We start from the raw sequence: 17981 nt of genomic DNA, 5'->3' as shown, positions 1-17981 counted from the left end.
CTCTCTCTCTCTCTCATTGTGTGTGTGTGTCTGTGTAACTCCGACTTGCAAATAAATAAATAAATCTTTAAAAAAATAAATCTGCGTGTTCTGGGTGCCATCCGCTGGCCTGGTGCCTCCCCCGGAGCCCCGCCCTGCTCATGCTTCCTAAACCATCTGTTTCTGGTCTTCAGGGACCTGAACTGCCATCTCCAGGAGAAGCCTTCCCTTTAACACAATCAGCTTCCTAAGTCCCTTCCTCCCACCTCCTCGTCTCTTGCACCTGTCCTTTCTCCGCTTCTGGTACCCTGCACACCGTTCAGCCCTCGTCAGCCGTCCTCTCAGTGACTAGGGTAGCATCCTCACCATTCTCCTTGCCTCCAGTGCGATCTCTCCTCACACACTCTGCACTACCATCTGCCTTTTCTTCCGGAACAATCTGTGAGGCCTAAGAGTGCCTGTGCTGGAGCCAGAGTTGCGTATAGGAAGTTGTAACATGTAGCAAGTATTAGACTACAGTGGTGCTATGAGTTGAATGTGTGCCCGGAAGTCACAGAAACTTAATCCCAGACGCAACAGTGCTGGCAGGTGCAACGCATGGCAGGTGTTCCAGGGGTGACGTGATGACGATGCTGAGGCCCACTGGCCAGAACAGCGCTGTGCCCCAGCTGTTGGTGCTGCTCTAACAGAATACAATAAGGTGAGTAACCTAACAGCTACAAACTCACTCATTGCAATCCTGCAAGCTGAAAGCCCAAGACCGGTGCCAGCAGACTCAGTGTCTGGACCCAGGTTCTTAGCCAGCTGACTCCTAGATGTACCCTCCCGTGATGGAAACAGAAAGAAAGTTCTCTGGGGTCTCTATCATCAGGGCACTAACCCCACTCCTAAAGGCCAGTTATTCATGAACTAAACAGCTCCCAAAATCCTGCCTCCAAATACCAGCACACAAGGATGAGATTCCAACAGGTGATCAGGATGGGGAGCAGGGTGCAAACATCCCAGCCACAGCAACTGGGCTAAATGATCCCCACAATTTCAATTCATCCACCTGTGCTGTCCAACGTGGTAGCCACCAGTTATGTGGGGCTCCAAGTTAAAATTCAGGTCCTCAGACACACTGACCGTATTTCAAGCACTCAACAGCCTCAGGTGGCCAGTGGCCGCCACACTGGACAGTGCAGAGCACGTCTGTGGGCCCAGAAAGTCCCACTGGAGGTGACCTTTTCCTCGCTGACCTCTGGGGAGGACATTCTGAAGAAGGGGGGAGGCAACCCCAAGCCACCTGCGCACGTGGTCACATCAGTCACAAAGCCATGCCCCACCCTGTCCCAGGTGCCGTTCTGCCCCAGGACGCAGCAGGACCACAGACGGACAACACCGGACCACAGACGGACAACACCGGAGTTCCTACGCTGTGAACTGTGCACCAGTGAAGGGCCGCTGGGGACACAGCAGGTGATGGGGGGGGGGCTGGAGGCCAGCACTGAAGTCCCCATGGGAACTAGAAACAGGCACCCCAAAGGGTAGTGTGTGAAAAGCACCTGTAATTTATACCAAACTCAAACTGCTAGTTTTTCTTCCTCCTTTGGGCTGCCCTGGCAGGCTGGACACATCTTAATTCTGGTTATGGCTCCACCGGCGAAGAAGGCTGGAAGGATCCAGAAGGCTGGAAGGATCCGGAAGCTGTCGGGCTCTCCCCTCCGCCAGGCACATGTGGGAGTGAGTGAAGGGCACCCGCCCCAACCCCAGGCCCAGCCCTTTCTCAGCCTCTGCCACCCTCACCCACCTACCGGTCCACACCCCAGCCCTCACCTCTGGCTGTAGAAAATCCAGTCCCCTTTCAAGAATCTTCTCAAGGATATGAATATGAAATTAACCAATCAGCCATGGAATCAGGCCCCCGGGTTGTTGTTTTTTTGTTTTGTTTTGTTTTTTTGTTTTTTTTTGGACAGGCAGAGTGGACAGTGAGAGAGAGACAGAGAAAGGTCTTCCTTTGCCATTGGTTCACCCTCCAATGGCCGCCGCAGCCGGCGCACTGTGGCGCACCGCGCTGATCCGAAGGCAGGAGCCAGGTGCTTCTCCTGGTCTCCCATGCGGGTGCAGGGCCCAAGCACTTGGGCCATCCTCCACTGCCTTCCCGGGCCACAGCAGAGAGCTGGCCTGGAAGAGGGGCAACCGGGATAGAATCCGGTATGCCGGCGCCGCAAGGCGGAGGATTAGCCTATTGAGCCGCCCCCGGCCCCCGGGGGGTTTTGTAATCTTGCTGATCTTCCTCTTCCTGCTCTGTAAACCCCGCAGAGGTAAATGCACCTTCCCTTGTTGGCGTGAGATTTACCCAGGCACACGTGCCGAATGCCAGCCAGTTCCAATCTCCAGAGCTGCAGCACCCAGGGACCCCAGGTGGTTACGTTATCTCCGTTGTAACTGCTCTGGCAAATTCTCTGTTCTGGGAAGCAAAAAAATGCGGTCTTCTGGAGCATAACCTGCCCAGTCACGCTAGGCAAACATTCTGAACACTCTTATCCGCCAGGCTCCCTGCTGGATGCTGGAAACAGAGCCTAGGGGGGAAGCCCCCAGCCTCTAGCTGGTGCAAAGCCCTGGGCTGAACCGGCAGGTCAGCTGCTCCCCCCAACCCTGCAGTCACCACAGTTCCTCCTCAAACATGCAACAGTCCCTGTTCTAGGTGATCCACATTCATTAATTCATTTCACGCTCACACCCGCCGTGAGAGCCAAGTCCTGCCACGACTCCCATTTCACAGGCGAGGAACCTGAGGCACAGGGATTAAATCACCTGCTTCGGGTCTTCTAACCGACAAGCAGGAGCCAGGATTTGGAAACCCACCCTCATTAAAAATACTCGACCTCCGGGCCGGCGCCGCGGCTCACTAGGCTAATCCTCCGCCTTGCGGCGCCGGCACACCGGGTTCTAGTCCCGGTCGGGGCACCGATCCTGTCCCGGTTGCCCCTCTTCCGAAAGGCCAGCTCTCTGCTGTGGCCAGGGAGTGCAGAGGAGGATGGCCCAAGTGCTTGGGCCCTGCACCCCATGGGAGACCAGGAGAAGCACCTGGCTCCTGCCATCGGAACAGCGCGGTGCGCCGGCCGCAGCGCGCTACCGCGGCGGCCATTGGAGGGTGAACCAACGGCAAAAGGAAGACCTTTCTCTCTGTCTCTCTCTCTCACTGTCCACTCTGCCTGTCAAAAAAAAAAAAAAAAAAATACTCGACCTCCTTCGCAGGAACTGGAGATGGAGTCTCTGCTATTATCTCCTGGACCCGCCCCATACCTGGCACAAGGGTAATCAGTGATTCATTCCGCCAATTAAAAAAAAAAATAAGAAGCAGGACAGCACAGAACGCACTGTTCCACGTGGGCTCGGTTACAGCATCTGCTAGCGTCCACACCGGCCAGGAGCTGCCCGTCCGCTCTCCCTCCCGTCCGCTCCTCCCCGATCCTGGCTCCACGTCTTCCTTTGGCTTCCGCATCCTCTCCGTGTATTCCGCCCTCCGGGTTTTCCGGGCGCCGCGAGCCGAGGGGGCGTGGGAGCGCGTGCGGCGCGCGTGCGCACGGGCGCGGAGAGGCGCGCATGCGCGAAGATGGCGGGCGCGTCGCCGTGAGCCGAGGGTCCGCGCCCGTTCACCCCGTGCCGCCGGCGCCGGGACGTCGCGCGCCCGCGGGAGCCGTGGCGCGTCAGTCGGCGAGCGCCGCGCGGCCTCGCCGGGCGTCGCCTCAGAGCGGGCCGCGGCCCCGCGTGGCGCCAGCCGCCCCCCGGACGCCGGCAGCATGAGTCAGCAGCGGCCGGCCCGGCGGCTGCCCAGCCTGCTGCTGGACCCGGCCGAGGAGCCGGTGCGCCGCCGCTGCCGGGACCCCATCAACGTGGACAGCCTGCTGGTGAGCCGGGGCGGGCGGGCCGGCGCCGCGTCACGTGCTGCGCTCTCCCGCCCGGCGCGCCCCGCGCACCTGCTGGCGACGCGGGGCTGCGGGCGGGGCGCTCGGGGCGCCGGCGGGAGCCCCGCTCCTCCGCGGAGTGCGCCCGGGCGGCCCGGCCGGTGGAGACGCCTGGCGGCGCTCCCGGTGTCCGGCCGTGCGCATCCCGAGACCCCTGCCCTGCAGCCGCGGCCGCTCCCCTCTGCCCCCTGCCCCCGCAGCCAGCCTCGGTGGACTTCCCCGGGGCCCACGCGCGCCTCTCCCCGCCGCGGGCTCCGGTCTGGGCCGTCCCGGCAGCCGCGGGACCCCTGTCTTGTGTGGTCTGGGGCTCTCGGCGGACACTCCCCGTGGAGCTTGTCCTCGGCGCTCGGTCTGCCTGGCGGGGCCCTCGCCCGCTTCTGCGCCCGGCGTGGTGATGTTTGGGGGCTTAGCCGCGCCCTGTCGACGCTCCCTGGCCTCGGTGGCCATGGGTCCTGGTGGTCTCAGCCCGGGAGGACTTGACCAGCGCCCGGCGCGTGGCATGTCAGACGTGCACTCCCGGAAGGCGGGTGTCTCGTCCAGTCACCGGTCAGGCTGTGTCCGTCATCCAGACCTAGGAGCCCCGCTCAGAGCCGCTACCCAAACCCGAGAGCCTGCGCTGCTCACCTAGGCGAGCGGCCGTGTCGCTGTGCCCCCGTCTCCCGCCGCGCACGCTGTCCCGGCCATCATCACCTGCCTTTCCACACTGACCAGCAGCCTCCCAGTCCGGTCAGGGTCCTCTGCCTTGAGCCAGATGGCTGCAGGGCTCCCTGAGCAGGGTCCTGCCTCACGTACAGCCGGCCTTCCTGTCTCGCGGCCCGGAGGTTCTGGTCTTAGGAGAAAGCAGGAACCGCTTGAGGAAGCGATCCCTGGGTCATCTTTGCGGAGCTGCTTGCGGTTGCTGCGTTTCCCTGCGCTCTTCCTGGGCCGTGAGCTCCCTGCACACCCGCACGGCCGCTCCCAGATTCTGCCCTGGCGCTGGGGCTCGCCTTGCCCCGTGCTCACCCCCTCTCTGCAGGCTGTGTCCCGAGACCCCTGCCTGCAGCGGCTGCATCCCCGGAGTCGTGCTGCTCGGCACACAGTCCCTGCGTGTGAGGCGGGGGCTTAGTGGCCCTGACTAGCACTTAATAAACCGGATATTGCTGTGCGGAGCGCCCCTGGGGCTTGCTGTCTGGGTTTGGAGCAGAGAGGAAATGGTGACCGGAGGGGAGCTGTCTGCACACGGGCAGGTCAGGCAGGCTGGAGTGGCGCAGGTGTGTGTGCCTGCGCTGTGGGCGGTGACTCCCGAGGCTGGGCGCGTGGTGAGGCGCTGCTCCCCCTGAACAGGGAAGGGTGCGGCCGCGAGACAGGTGTAGGGAAATGTTCGACCAGCTTTTTGAGGTTCCTTGATGGGAAGGGGTGGTCTGCACAGGCCTTTAGGTGTGGGATCCGGGGCGCTGGTGAAAGAGCTTGGAACCGCGCAGGAGGTGGGGGTCCCTGGAGAGCCGCAGGGCTTTCCGTGGGGAGGCCTCTGCCTTCCCGATCCACTTTGCAGCCAGAATCCACACAGGCGTGGTGTCCTGGACACCATGACTCCTGGGGTAGGAAGAGGTGGTGTGTCCTAGTCGGGGAGGCGGAGTCTGCTCCCGCGTGTGTTGGTGAGCCACTGTGTGACAGACCTGCAGGTACCACGCAGCTGGGGGCATCGGGCCCCTTCTCAGGTTGCTGTGTCTCCTTGAGGTGCTGCCCTGCAGAGCCGTCCAGCTTCCAGACTTAGGAAGGCCTGTGCGGTTGGAGGAAGTTGGGTCTGTGGCTGCTGTCAGATGGGATTGAACTAGAACGGCTTTTCTTAGAAATTATTGGCCGGCGCCGTGGCTCAACAGGCTAATCCTCCGCCTTGCGGCGCCGGCACACCGGGTTCTAGTCCCAGTTGGGGCTCCGGATTCTATCCTGGTTGCCCCTCTTCCAGGCCAGCTCTCTGCTATGGCCTGGGAGTGCAGTGGAGGATGGCCCAAGTGCTTGAGGCCCTGCACCCCATGGGAGACCAGGAGAAGCACCTGGCTCCTGGCTTCGGATCAGCGCGATACGCCGGCCACAGCGGCCATTGGAGGGTGAACCAACGGCAAAAAGGAAGACCTTTCTCTCTGTCTCTCTCTCACTGTCCACTCTGCCTGTCAAAAAAAAAAAAAAAAAAATTATTACCACAGGACGAGAAACAGCTTTACAGGGTGAAATGCTGTCATTTGCGCTGTTGTTTTTTTTAAATTGCTAAGCTAAATTTGTATATCTTCTTTTTTTCAGCCATCAAAAATAAGGATTAACTTAGAAGATAACGTGCAGTACGTGTCCATGAGAAGTAAGTTGATTCTTGAATAGGTTTTAGGTTTTGTGGTTTGAGCTTTGCGTGGCCAGGGTGGTTTATGTGGGTGAGCATGCGTTGGGAAACCTGAAGTGTGGGTTCGGGCACTGAAAGGTAAAGTCGGGCCTCAGTAAGAGCTCCGAGGCGGCGCGCTGGGGACGTGCGCAGAGGCTGGCGCCTCCTCTGTGGCTGTGGATGTCGTTTTGAAGGTGGAACGGCCTCCAGGGGCCTGTGATCTCACTCCCGTGCAGAGCCCGAGAAGGTGGGGCTCCGGCGTAGAGGCCAGGACAGGGGAGACCCTGGCCGTGGGGCACGGAGGCCCCGTTAGACAGAGGCGTGAGTCCTGGTGTCGGTCGCACGGCCGGGGCGGCTGAGCTGACGGTACTGGGCAGTCTGTTCCAGAAAAGCCAGCAGGAAGCGTTAGCGGGCTCGGCACTGAAGCAGCCTGGGAGCTGCTGGGTGAGCGCAGCGGCCGGACGTGGCCAGCGCAGTGCAGTGCGGCCCAAAGTAAGCCAGGCACACATCTCCGGGTGCTGATCCCAGCATTCTTGTTGGAGACGCGTGCCGGTGAGCTTGGGGCAGTCCCGGGCCCTCCTGGGCTCCCCCCCCCCCTTTCCCCTCCACCCCTGCCGTGGGTGAGGGTTGAGGGTGTCGCTTCCCTGTACTTCTACAAGTCTGTGCCGTAGACGGCCTCGCCCAGGGCCCTCTGAATCCGCTCTGATCCCGGCGGGTGGTGTACAGAGGCCCACAGCCCTTTCCCAGCCCCGGCTCGGTCTCAGCCACAGCTGGCCGCCTGCTTTGGTCGCCTTTTCCTTAAGGTGTCTCCTTCGTCGGCCCACCCCCAGCTCCTCATGAGCTCCTGCAGTGCCTGGCGCTGTGTGAAGCTCTTTGCACAGATTTGCACAGCCCCTGAGGGGTAGTGCTGTGGTTTTAATCCCGTTTTGCACGAGTGACCTGGGGCCCAGAGCGGTTAAGTGACTTGGTTATAGTCAGGTTCAGTACCACGTCTGCCAGCTTTGGCTGTTGAGCTAGACCACTGCTTCCAGTCTAGGCTCACCTGACGATCTAGAGATGTGGCAGCGCCTCCTAAGGAAGCCACCAGCCCCCCTCCGAGCTCCTCACCCCAGCCCCAGCCATTGTGCCGATGTAGAGGTGGGGGCATGGCGTCATTCCACCAGAGCTCCAGGCTGTAGATGGTGGCTCCGTTCTTTGGGTCCCTGCTACCGTGTGGCAGATCTGTATGGAGTTCTGGCTCCCGGCATCCGCCTGGCCCAGCCCTGCCCAGCCCTGCCCAGCCCTGGCCGTTGTAAGCATTGGGGAGTGGATGGAAGCTCTGCCTCTGCCTCTGCCTCTGTGTGTCGCCCTGCCTTGCAGACAGAGTCATCAGACAGGAATGTCCTGTGACACGGATGGCAGGTCTCTGCTTTCTAACTTCAGGACAAAACGAGAGATTTGTTTTCAGAAATCATGCGAACTGTTCCTGAGAGTGGTGCGGATAGACTCAGTCCTCTATCCATAGAATGCAGTAACTCCTGAAAAGTCCGTGCTCCCAGTGGGAAGCGGCTGTGTATTTATGCAGCTATTGGGTGTAAAACCTTCATTTAGACCTGGCTTGGCCAGTACGTTTTTCATCCAGTTTGGGACATTCCGTAGAAATGGGTAGTGACCTATGTGTGAGGTCTGTGTGGGGCTTGCTGTAGAAGTCTGTGCTTTCTGCTCACGAGGAAACATTCCAGAATGTACTGAAAGTTTCACAACTGTGTTTATTTTGTTTCCCAGAAGCTCTAAAAGTGAAGAGACCTCGTTTTGATGTGTCACTGGTTTATTTAACTAGAAAATTTATGGATCTTGTCAGATCTGCTCCTGGGGGTATTCTTGACTTAAACAAGGTTGCAACCAAACTGGGGGTGCGGAAACGGAGAGTGTATGACATCACCAACGTCCTCGACGGAATCGACCTGGTGGAGAAAAAGTCCAAGAACCACATTCGTTGGATGTGAGTTGGTGTCAGACTTTGCATGGGTTTTTTTTTTTCCCTTTCTCCTCAAATGACAATTCCATATTTACACCAAACTAGATATTAGTGATGTTTGGACAACAAAACAGAGTCAGAGAGGATTCTAACTAGAAAAGCAGGCCATAAAAACTTCTTGCATTGTCCACAAAGCACTTTATTTGTTTTTGTTGGTTTTTTACTATGTGGGACTTAAAAAGAGCCAAAGACACAGTGTCCTTGCAGTGTTAGTGAGAAATTACATGGAACAATCTTAGTTTGCAGTTTTTGGCTTTCCATGGTCACGAGAGACAACTGGTGTTTCTAGGAGATGGAAAAACATTTCATTCCCATCAGTCACTGATAGCAGCTCTAACCGGGTAGTGTGAGTGGTGATTCGATGGTTCTGGCTCGGGTGGACGGCTGTCGCCTTCTCAGCATTACCCCGGGAACCTGATGCGGGTGGGCTGCGCCTCTCGCCCTGAGTGCGGAGAGGAGGTGAGACTCGAAGTCTGAAGGCAACTGCTCAGCGCTCGATGTGGTTAGGAAGGGCCCTGTGGAAGCAGGACCCCGGCTAGACATGCAGGGAAGGGCGTGTGTGATGTGCAGGAGCTGTGGGCTCAGAACGGGCAGGTGTTGTGGGTCGGGATGAAGCAGTCCCAGGGAGGCGTCCCTGCAGACCGTTCAGGCAGCAGCAGTCTGAACAGAGCTCACAAAGTGGCTCTTAAGCGAGGAGCTCAATTATTGGAGGAGCGGGGTTCATAAAGGAGGTGCCTTTTTAAAACAGATCTTACCAGACTGCCTGCCGAATCATGGCTTAGAGTCACACTTGGAAACCAGCAAGCAAAAAGAATGAAAGGTAAAGGTAGCAGTCTCCCCTGTTTATTTTCCATAACGACCGAAGGGGGGAGAATGACTGTCAGTTGTTCTTCGTACCCTGGAGTCCACACTGACACCTGAGTATCCGTGTGACCAGTCGGGAATGGCAGAACTGGAGCGGGGAGCTGCCACCAGCGGCTCACGTGGTTTTCCCTGGGGAGAAGTGGTGAGCACCACGGCGCTGTGTGTGGCAGAGCTGGGCTACACTGGCTGCCGTGACTCCTTAGTACAGAATCTGTCCAAGTATTGATGCCACGGAGTTACAGCGTGAGCTTTGGAAAGGGCCTGGCTGGGTGAGGCCTGTAAGTGGGATGCAAGCCAGTTTCTGGGCAGAACGCTGTGCGTCTGGGACCCAGGGTGGGAGCTGAGTCGGTCCCTGGGTTCTGTCTGTCTTGGGAAGCAGCAAACGCATCTCGAGCAGGTCCTCTCGCTGACTCGGGGGGCCTGTCGCTGACTCGGGGGGCCTGTCGCTGACTTGGGGGCCTATCGCCCAGGCAGTAGTGAGGGTCCTGTCGCTGACTCAGGCCTGTCATCCAGGTGGTAGTGAGGGTCCTGTCACTGACTCGGGGGGCCTGTCGCTGACTTGGGGGCCTATCGCCCAGGCAGTAGTGAGGGTCCTGTCGCCGTCGCCCAGGCGGTAGTGAGGGTCCTGTTGCTGACTTGGGGGCCTATCGTCCAGGCAGTAGTGAGGGTCCTGTCGCTGACTTGGGGGCCTGTCATCCAGGTGGTAGTGAGGATCCTGTCACTGACTCGGGGGCCTGTCACCCAGGCAGTAGTTAGGGTCCTGTCACTGACTTGGGGGCCCATTGTCCAGGCGGTAGTGAGGGTCCTGTCGCTGACTCAGGGGCCTTTCGTCCAGGCGGTAGTGAGGGTCCTGTTGCTGACTCGGGGGCTGTCGCTGACTCGGGGGCCTGTCGTCCAGGCGGTAGTGAGGGTCCTGTCGCTGACTCGGGGGCCTGTCGTCCAGGCGGTAGTGAGGGTCCTCTCGCTGACTCGGGGGGCCTGTCATCCAGGCGGTAGTGAGGGTCGTCTTGCTGACTCGGGGGGCCCGTCGTCCAGGCGGTAGTGAAGGGCCTGTCGCTGACTCGGGGGGGCCTGTCGCTGACTCGGGGGCCTGTCGTCCAGGCGGTAGTGAGGGTCCTGTCGCTGACTCGGGGGCCTGTCGCCCAGGCAGTAGTGAGGGTCCTGTCGCCGTCGCCCAGGCAGTAGTGAGGGGTCCTGTCGCCGTCGCCCAGGCAGTAGTGAGGGTCCTGTTGCTGACTTGGGGGCCCAATGTCCAGGCAGTGGTGAGGGTCCTGTCGCTGACTCAGGGGCCTGTCGTCCAGGTGGTAGTGAGGGTCCTGTCGCCGTCGCCCAGGCAGTAGTGAGGGGTCCTGTCGCCGTCGCCCAGGCGGTAGTGAGGGTCCTTTCTGCCTTACAGAGGATCTGACCTTCACCATCTGGGAGCAGTACCCCAGCAGAAGAAGCTGCAGGAGGAGCTGTCCGACCTGTCGGCGATGGAGGAGGCTTTGGACGAGCTGATTAAGGACTGCGCCCAGCAGCTGTTTGAGCTGACGGACGACAAAGAGAACGAGAGATATCCTTCACTGTGTGCCTGTGTACAGTGGGGCTGCTCTGGGATCTAACTCGTACAGTCAGATACAAAATTAGGTCTGTAAAGGTGACCGTAGGGAAAGCTTGATAGTACAAGGGGTTTATGGAAAAATGAAGTTAAAAGTTAGTGCTGGGGCAGTGGCCATTTAGCCCAGCAGTTAAGACACCAGCATCCCACACCCTGGATTTATTTATTGGAGAGAGTTACAGAGAGGGGGAGACAAAGAAGTCTTCCATCCGCTGGTTCACTCCTCAGATGGCCACAATGGCTGGAGCTTGGCCAGTCCAAAGCCAGGAGCTTTTTCCAGGTCTCCTACGTGGGTGTAGGGGCCCAAGCACTTGGGCCATCCTCTACTGCTTTCCCAGGCCATCAGCAGGGAGCTGGATTGGAAGTGGAGCAGCCAGGACTCGAACTGGCGCCCATGTGGATGCTGGCACCGTAGGCCACTCTGTGCCACAGCACTGGCCCCAAGCCTTTCAGACGTCAAGGGGAGGTCCACAGCCCTCCTGTCGGGTTCCTGGGTGTTTGAGGTGCAGGTTTCACCCCAGTCCCTGGCCCCAGCTGTCACAGGCACTTGGGGAGTACACTGGCAGATGGGAGCGGTTTTGAAGCCGCCTCATAGCTGGGCGTCCACAGGCAGCTCCTCACTGCCTTCAGCCTTTCTGGGTGGCGGCCTTGGAAGTTCAGAGGCAAACCCAGGTTGACATTTCCCCGGAAACGTCAGCGCGGCGGGTTCGGTCTCTGTGAGTCCGACTGCCGTGAGACGGTGGTACTTGCTGGCGTCTGTGGAACTCCTCCTCCCTTCCTGCAGCAGGCTGGGTCGCTGTTGGAGTGCTCGCCGCCACGGGAGCCCAGCGGGCTGAGCCCTGCGCGTGTGGGACTGAGGGCGGCCTGGCTGGTCCTGTCCTCCTGCCTCTCCCAGACCTTCCTGCGCCGTGTCCCCTGCGCTGTCTGTGAGGGCCACACTGATCCTGAGGAGCTCCTGCCCGGCTCCAGGGTCGCTGCCGCGGTCACAACGGGCGTGGGCACTTCCTCGGTGACAGGCCTGGGACAGGCCCTGGGGACGCTGGTCCTCTCGAGAGGCTTGTTCTGAGCCGCATCTGCTTCTTGCAGTTCTTGCCTGCCTTTCGTTTTGGGAGGTTCTTCTCAAACCCTAAGTGTGCTTTCCCGGCGTCCCCGTGGTAAGAGCTAACAGCCAATAGGGAGCAGGTGGAGTTCAAGTACAGCAGCCTCCACCTCTCTGCTTCACTGGGTGTGGTCTATGTCACCAAAGACAATGCAGAATTCCAGGCCTAAATTGACAGGTGTTGATAACTCACGGCAGCACACTGCTAAGAGTGTTGGTTGTGGGTCTCTCCCTGTGCCCAGTTTATACATGAAGCTTTATCGTGGGTGTGACTGGGAAGCAGTGGTGTATAGGATCGGTGCCTGGGGTCTGCTGCATCCCTGGGGGTTGGGAGCGTCTCCCTCAGCTAGGGGGGCTCCTGTACCTTCGTGAGTTGTGTCATTTCAGGGGCTCGGGCTCTGCTACTGTGTTTCTCCCAGAAATTTTCTTAATCACAGTAGTTCAGTTTAAAGGTATTTTTATTGTTAAAGTTGAGTTACGAACATTATAAGACAATTTATTGTATGTGAAGTAGTTTCTGTAAAAAATTTTTTACTGCTTTCCTTTTTTTTTTTTTTTTAAGATTTATTTATTTATTTGAAAGCGCTACAGAGAGAAGCAGGGGCAGAGAGAGAGAGAGAGGTCTTCCAACTGCTGGTTCACTCCCGCATTGGCCACAGTGGCCGGAGCTGTGCTGATCCAAAGCCAGGAGCCAGGAGCTTCTTCCAGGTCTCCCACGCAGGTGCAGGGGTCCAACAACTTGGGGCATCCTCTGCTGCTTTCCCAGGCCGTAGCAGAGAGCTAGATTGGAAGTGGAGCAGCCAGGTCTCAAACCGGTGCCCATATGGGATGCCGGCATGGCAGGTGGCGGCTTTACCTGCTATGCCACAGCACCGGCCCCCTAACTGCTTTCCTCAATTGTGAATTTATATCCCATAAAAACTGAACACACTTGCTGTAAGAGAGTTGTCTCCCGTGACTTGTGCTCTGTCGGGATCCTTGACCAGCATTCACGCTGGCGTACGTGACCTGTCAGGACATCCACAGCATCCAGGCCTTCCAGGAGCAGATTGTGATCGCTGTGAAAGCTCCGGCGGAAACCAGGCTGGACGTGCCGGCTCCCAGAGAGGTAGGTGGCCCTGCGCCGGCGGGGAGGCTCGGCAGGGCCGTGTCCAGGGCGCCCCACGGGTCAGCTTGCCCTGCCGGATGGAACGAAGCTGTGGGTCTTGAGGACACAGAGCTCGGAGACCCACAGGGAGCTACAGGGCTGGGCTCGTCCCGGGCAGCGGGGCTCCCGAGCTGTCCCTGACTCTGCTCAGGAGCTGCTGGGTCGGCCCTGGCTGCAGGCCCAAAAGGAAAACCTGCTTCAGCCAGGGCTCCAGCCTGCGGCAGACTGGCGAGTAAACTGGAACACTAGTGAATTAATGAACAAGCTTAGAGCAGCAAGAAAGTATGATTTTTTAACAAAAAATAAAACGTGTGCTACAAAAACAACTACCCTTATTGACTGCTGGGAAAGTTTATGTTGAGAGGTGATTGTCGTCAGAAGGCTGCTTGGGGAGGGTGGAGTCGGAGCCTGGAAGTTGGCCATTGTAGGGACGAGGCGTCAGGTCCCGGCAGCCTGGCAGAGCCCCCCGGGGCTCACCGCGAGCCCCCTTCATGGCCGTAGTAAAGACCTCACCGTCCGCCTGGCCTTCTGCCCCCCAGGAGCACTGCCAAGCCAGACCCCGTGTCACCACAGTGTCAGTCTGTTGAGCAGCGGCTGGCTTTGACCCGAGTCAACAGTGTGACTTGGTGACATTTCCTGGTTTCATTGGGGTTTTGATACCTTCCAGGTATCCAAGTAGCATGTTCAATCTGCGTTGTTTCAAAGGCAGTTAAGTTCTCTTCAATAACCACTAACCCTCAGGACATCCACGCCCGGGGCCTGACCCTTTCTGCCCCATTGTCCAGGGGTGTCCTGGCCTGCTTCAGGCTGCACCTGCTGAACCCCCTGAGCCTTTGACGGTGCCAGGGCTTCTCTTAGGGACCCGTTCAAAAGTGAGTGCGTGTCAGGCCTCCAGGCTGCCATTCGCAGCAGTTCTGGACGGAGAGCCGTGCACCTAGTGCAGGCCTGGCCTGCCGCTCGTGTCTGTGAATCATTTTACTGGGGCTTGGCCCTGTGCCCGGGTATCCAGATGCCTCTGGCCGCACTCTCACGGCAGTGGCAGAGCTGAGTAACTGACAGGGACAGTGTGGCCCACAAAGCTAAGGATGCTCTCAGCCTTACCGAAGTTTGTCACCCCCCTCGGGCGGGACGAAGGCCACTGTCTGCTTCCTCCGGCTGCACAGCGGCTTTTTGTCTGCATACAGCATGGGGCTGAGCGTTCAAACCAGACTTGGCGTGGCCTCCAGCAGTGAGCACAGTCTTCCCGGGCCGCCCATGTGCCACTGGGAAGCCGTGCAGGGACGATGGCTGAGTTCAGAGACCCCCGAGATGCAGTGTGTCCCCTGGCTCACAGAGGCTTGGAGCAGGAGGGGCAGCCGGGTGTAGCACCAGCCTGGGCCTGACGAGTGACGCCAGAGGGGGGATGCCGCCTGTTGTGCAGTTGCCCTTGAGAAGGCAAAGGACTCGCGAGCACAGCCGTCCCTGGTGGACTCGGCGAGGTTTCCCGTGGATGCGCCCTAGCTTGTGGGGAAGCTCTTCCTAATGAATCCTGGGTGAACGCGGCTGAAGCCGCACGCTGTGAGCCCGAGGTTAGTGTCAGTCCTCGGTACAGTTGGTCCCTTGTGTTTTTCGCGTCTGAAATTGTGCGTGGTCTATTTTGACTTGCTCTGTTCCTCTGATTCTTTCGACTGGACAGAGGGAAGGCCCCGAGGCGCCTGATGCTGCCTCCCGGTCTGGAAGTCCACACTCGCCCCCCCCCTCCCCGTGCAGGGCTGGGGGGTTCTCCAGCTCTTTGTCGTCAGATCGCTGGGTTTGACTCAGTTCCGGCCTGGAAGTGGCAGCTCCTCAAGGGGGGAGAGGTTCTCAAGTGCTGAGGCGTCTGCACGCAGTGGCTCGGAGCCTGTACTCTGGGTACAGCCGGCTCCACCGTGGGAGCACCGGTGGCTCACAGTGTGACCGGCTGAGAACCTGCGTGGTGGGAGGGGAGCTGCTTTCTGATTTAAGTTTTCAGAAAGGTCCCGGGAAACTTGCACGGATCTGGTGAGCGAGGCACTCCCGATGCTGTCCTTGTCCCCTGCCAGGACTCGGTCACGGTGCACATCAGGAGCACCAAGGGGCCCATCGACGTGTACCTATGCGAGGTGCAGCAGGACCCCCCGAGCAGGAAGGCTTCCAGAAGCAAGGGTCCGGAGCGCCCAGAGCAAGGTAAGCGCACGCCCTTTGTGGCTGGGAAGATAAAGAGTCCAGCGGTTTCAGTGTGTGTGACTTTGAGTGCGCTCTGTGACCTTCAGGTATCTGTCCTCTTCCTGTCCACAAAAACCTGAGTTAAAAAGTAGGCCCCTTCTCCTCTCAGACCCTCACTGAGGCGGCTTCTCTCCTGTGTGCTTTTTCAGAAGAAAATCCTCCCCAGCAAGGGGAAGCGTCGCTCGAGGCAAGCAACTGACGGTGTTTGCGAATTCACGGACTGCGCCGTCGCGAGCGTCCCAGATGGTTAACTGCGTCACGTCCGAGCAATAAATCCTCCCCGACGTGCGCTCCGCACAGCATCCGGCCGCGGTGCCGCTGCGCAGGCCACTGCCCAGGTTGCTGGGTGATCACGGTTTCTGCATCCGGTGACTCAGTGACGTGGGCATCTCGCCTCCGTGACACGCCCTCCCCCCAAGGGAGGAAGAGGTTGCCTGACGCTGCTTCGTGTGTGTGCTCACGAATCTAACTGTGGCCCCTGCAGATCTGTATAACGGCGAAGTCTCACGAGCTCTGTCCAGGTGACGCGTCTCACCCTTGTACAGCCCAGGTAACGCGCACGCGGGCAGTGGCAGACAGGCACTAGCTCGGGGCTCTAACTGGCTAGGCCCCTCTGGGCGCGGGTTACAGGAGAGCTTTCCCCGGCTTCTGCGTGTGGAAGGGCCATGGCTGTGCTCCACGTTTGAGTCCGCGGGTTTAATGAAAGTGTTTTAATACGGAGCCCAGTGTGCACACTGGACGCAGACAGCGGCTGACCTCAGGCTGCTGCAGAGTGCCTGTGTCCCAGCGGCTCGTGGTGCAGGTTGGAAGCCGAGCTGTTCTGCAGACCGGCTCTGTGCACTGTTCTGTACTCCGCCGGGCACAGTGATGCCCCGCCCCCTCAGCCCCGGCCCCGCCCATCCAGAACCTGGCTCTTCTACCTCATGGGGCGAGTCACCCCTGTGCCTCAGCTTGCTCAGTCGTTGGCCACTCTACTGTGAGCCCCCAAGGGCCTTTGTCACCGTCATCGTCCGTCCCAGCGCCGGGCAGAGTGCTCCCTGTGTGTCTGAGCCGGCAGAGGGAGGGTTAGTGACGCCTGCCCGCGGCAGGTGTGTGTGCTGAGCTCTGCTGGCGCAGGGGTTAGCACCACAGCGTCCACGCACACCCTTTCACAAGAAGTGGTTTAAAACGAGCCAGAGGAAAGCACAGGGGCGCTGCTCATCATCAGTGGGCTAGCTGGTGACTTTTTTTTCTTTTTATAGTATAGGAACGACGGGTATAGGGTGAACGAGTTTTAGGCTTAATAAAAGTGAGGATTTGGGCAAGGAGTTTGTGTGTCAGTCGATGTCCACCGCGTGTATTGGGCTGCACAGATTCAAGTTCAGGTTCTGTGTGAGAGTTCATACTGGGGTCGTGTCGAGAGAATGCAGGGCAGGGGGGTGTCCAGACAGCAGGGGGCACTGCCGAGCCCGGGAGTCCTGCTTCCGGTGGCTGTGGGGTCGCGCGGGAGCGTGCGGGCAGCAGTCCCCTGCGTGTTCGTGTCTTCTGTAAATGAACATCTTGCCACCCTGCCTGCTGGTGTTCTGCTTCTTCTTTTCGCTCCCACCCATCCCAAGCCCCTCCCGCCCTTGCCTCAGAGGCCCCGCGTTTCCCGGGTCTCCTTCCCACAAACATACCTCTTTGTTTTGTTTTTTTGCAAGAGTTCCAGAGAGGGAGAGACAGAGATCGTTTGCCTGCTGGTTCACCCTCCACCCGGCTAGCCCAGGCCAAAGCCAGGAGTTTCGTCCGTGTCTCCCACGTGTGTGGCAGGGCCCCTTCCCAGGCCATTAGCAGGGAGCTGCATGGTGACGCACACCTGACACACCTGACACTGCAGGCCTGCCCCAGGCTCACTGGCTGAGCTTGTCACGCCTCGCTGGCCCTGCCACACCCTGTCTAGTGCTGGAAACCCTCTCTGCGCCCTTGCTCTTCTCCGACCCCAGCCTCCCCTGCCTCAGAGCCGCATCCCGGCCGCACCCTGCCCTCCGTGTCCTCCTGTCCTGCCCGCGGCCTGTGCACGGCTCTCGGGAGTAGCCGTGTATCTGCAGGGGCTGCTGGGCCTTCTCAGTGGGCAGCCTGTGCCCAGGGCAGGGGCTGTGGGTTTCCCACGTTGATGCAGGTTCACTAACCAGGTTTTGCTGGTTGATTTACTTAAATTTTTTTTTTTTTTAATATTTATTTATTTGAAAGAGAGCAGAGGCAGAGAGAGAGGTCTTCCATCTGCTTGTTCACTCCCCAGTTGGCCGCAATGGCTGGGGCCATGCCAATCCGAAACCAGGAGCCAGGAGCCTCCTCTGGGTCTCCCACATGGGTGCAGGGGCCCAAGCTCTTGGGCCATCTTCTTCTGCTTTCCCAGGCCATAGCAGAGCTGGATTGGAAGAGGAGCAGCCAGGACTCGAACTAGCGCCCATATGGGATGCCAGCACTTCAGGCCAGGGCGTTAACCCGCTGCGCCACAGCACCTGTCCCTTCCTGGTTGATTTTAAAAGGTGACTGAATTCAGCCCAACTGCCACCCAAATTTAAATACATAGAAAACAGCTTTCCAAAAGCCAGCAAACTGGATCTGCAGCAGAAGACAAAATACTTAACCAGTTTTGCATTTTGCGGAGGTGTACAGCACGCCTAACTGTCCTTGGCCTCAGCAGAAGGTGAACAGCCATGTGCTGTTGTCCACTGGGAGACACATTGGACCTGGGGAGGCACCGACACGCAGGCAGGTGGTCCAGGGTTGATGG

General features: G+C 58.9%; 1 protein-coding gene across 1 annotated transcript; it reads left to right on the top strand.

Annotated features, from left to right (window-relative positions):
• Positions 1-3749: 3749 nt before the first annotated feature.
• E2F6 (E2F transcription factor 6) lies at positions 3750-16776 on the top strand. The gene is made up of 7 exons (XM_062208964.1): positions 3750-3872; positions 6207-6261; positions 8044-8260; positions 10557-10712; positions 12850-12964; positions 15064-15187; positions 15376-16776. The coding sequence occupies exons 1-7, from the start codon at positions 3765-3767 to the stop codon at positions 15423-15425; spliced, it is 825 nt and encodes a 274-aa protein (XP_062064948.1). The 5' UTR covers positions 3750-3764; the 3' UTR covers positions 15426-16776.
• The last annotated feature ends 1205 nt before the right edge of the window (positions 16777-17981 follow it).

This window comes from Lepus europaeus, chromosome 13 (assembly GCF_033115175.1).
Source record: "Lepus europaeus isolate LE1 chromosome 13, mLepTim1.pri, whole genome shotgun sequence".
Lineage (NCBI taxonomy): Eukaryota > Metazoa > Chordata > Mammalia > Lagomorpha > Leporidae > Lepus > Lepus europaeus.
Note: the sequence above shows the minus strand (reverse complement) of the source record. Positions and strands in the feature narration are given on the sequence as shown.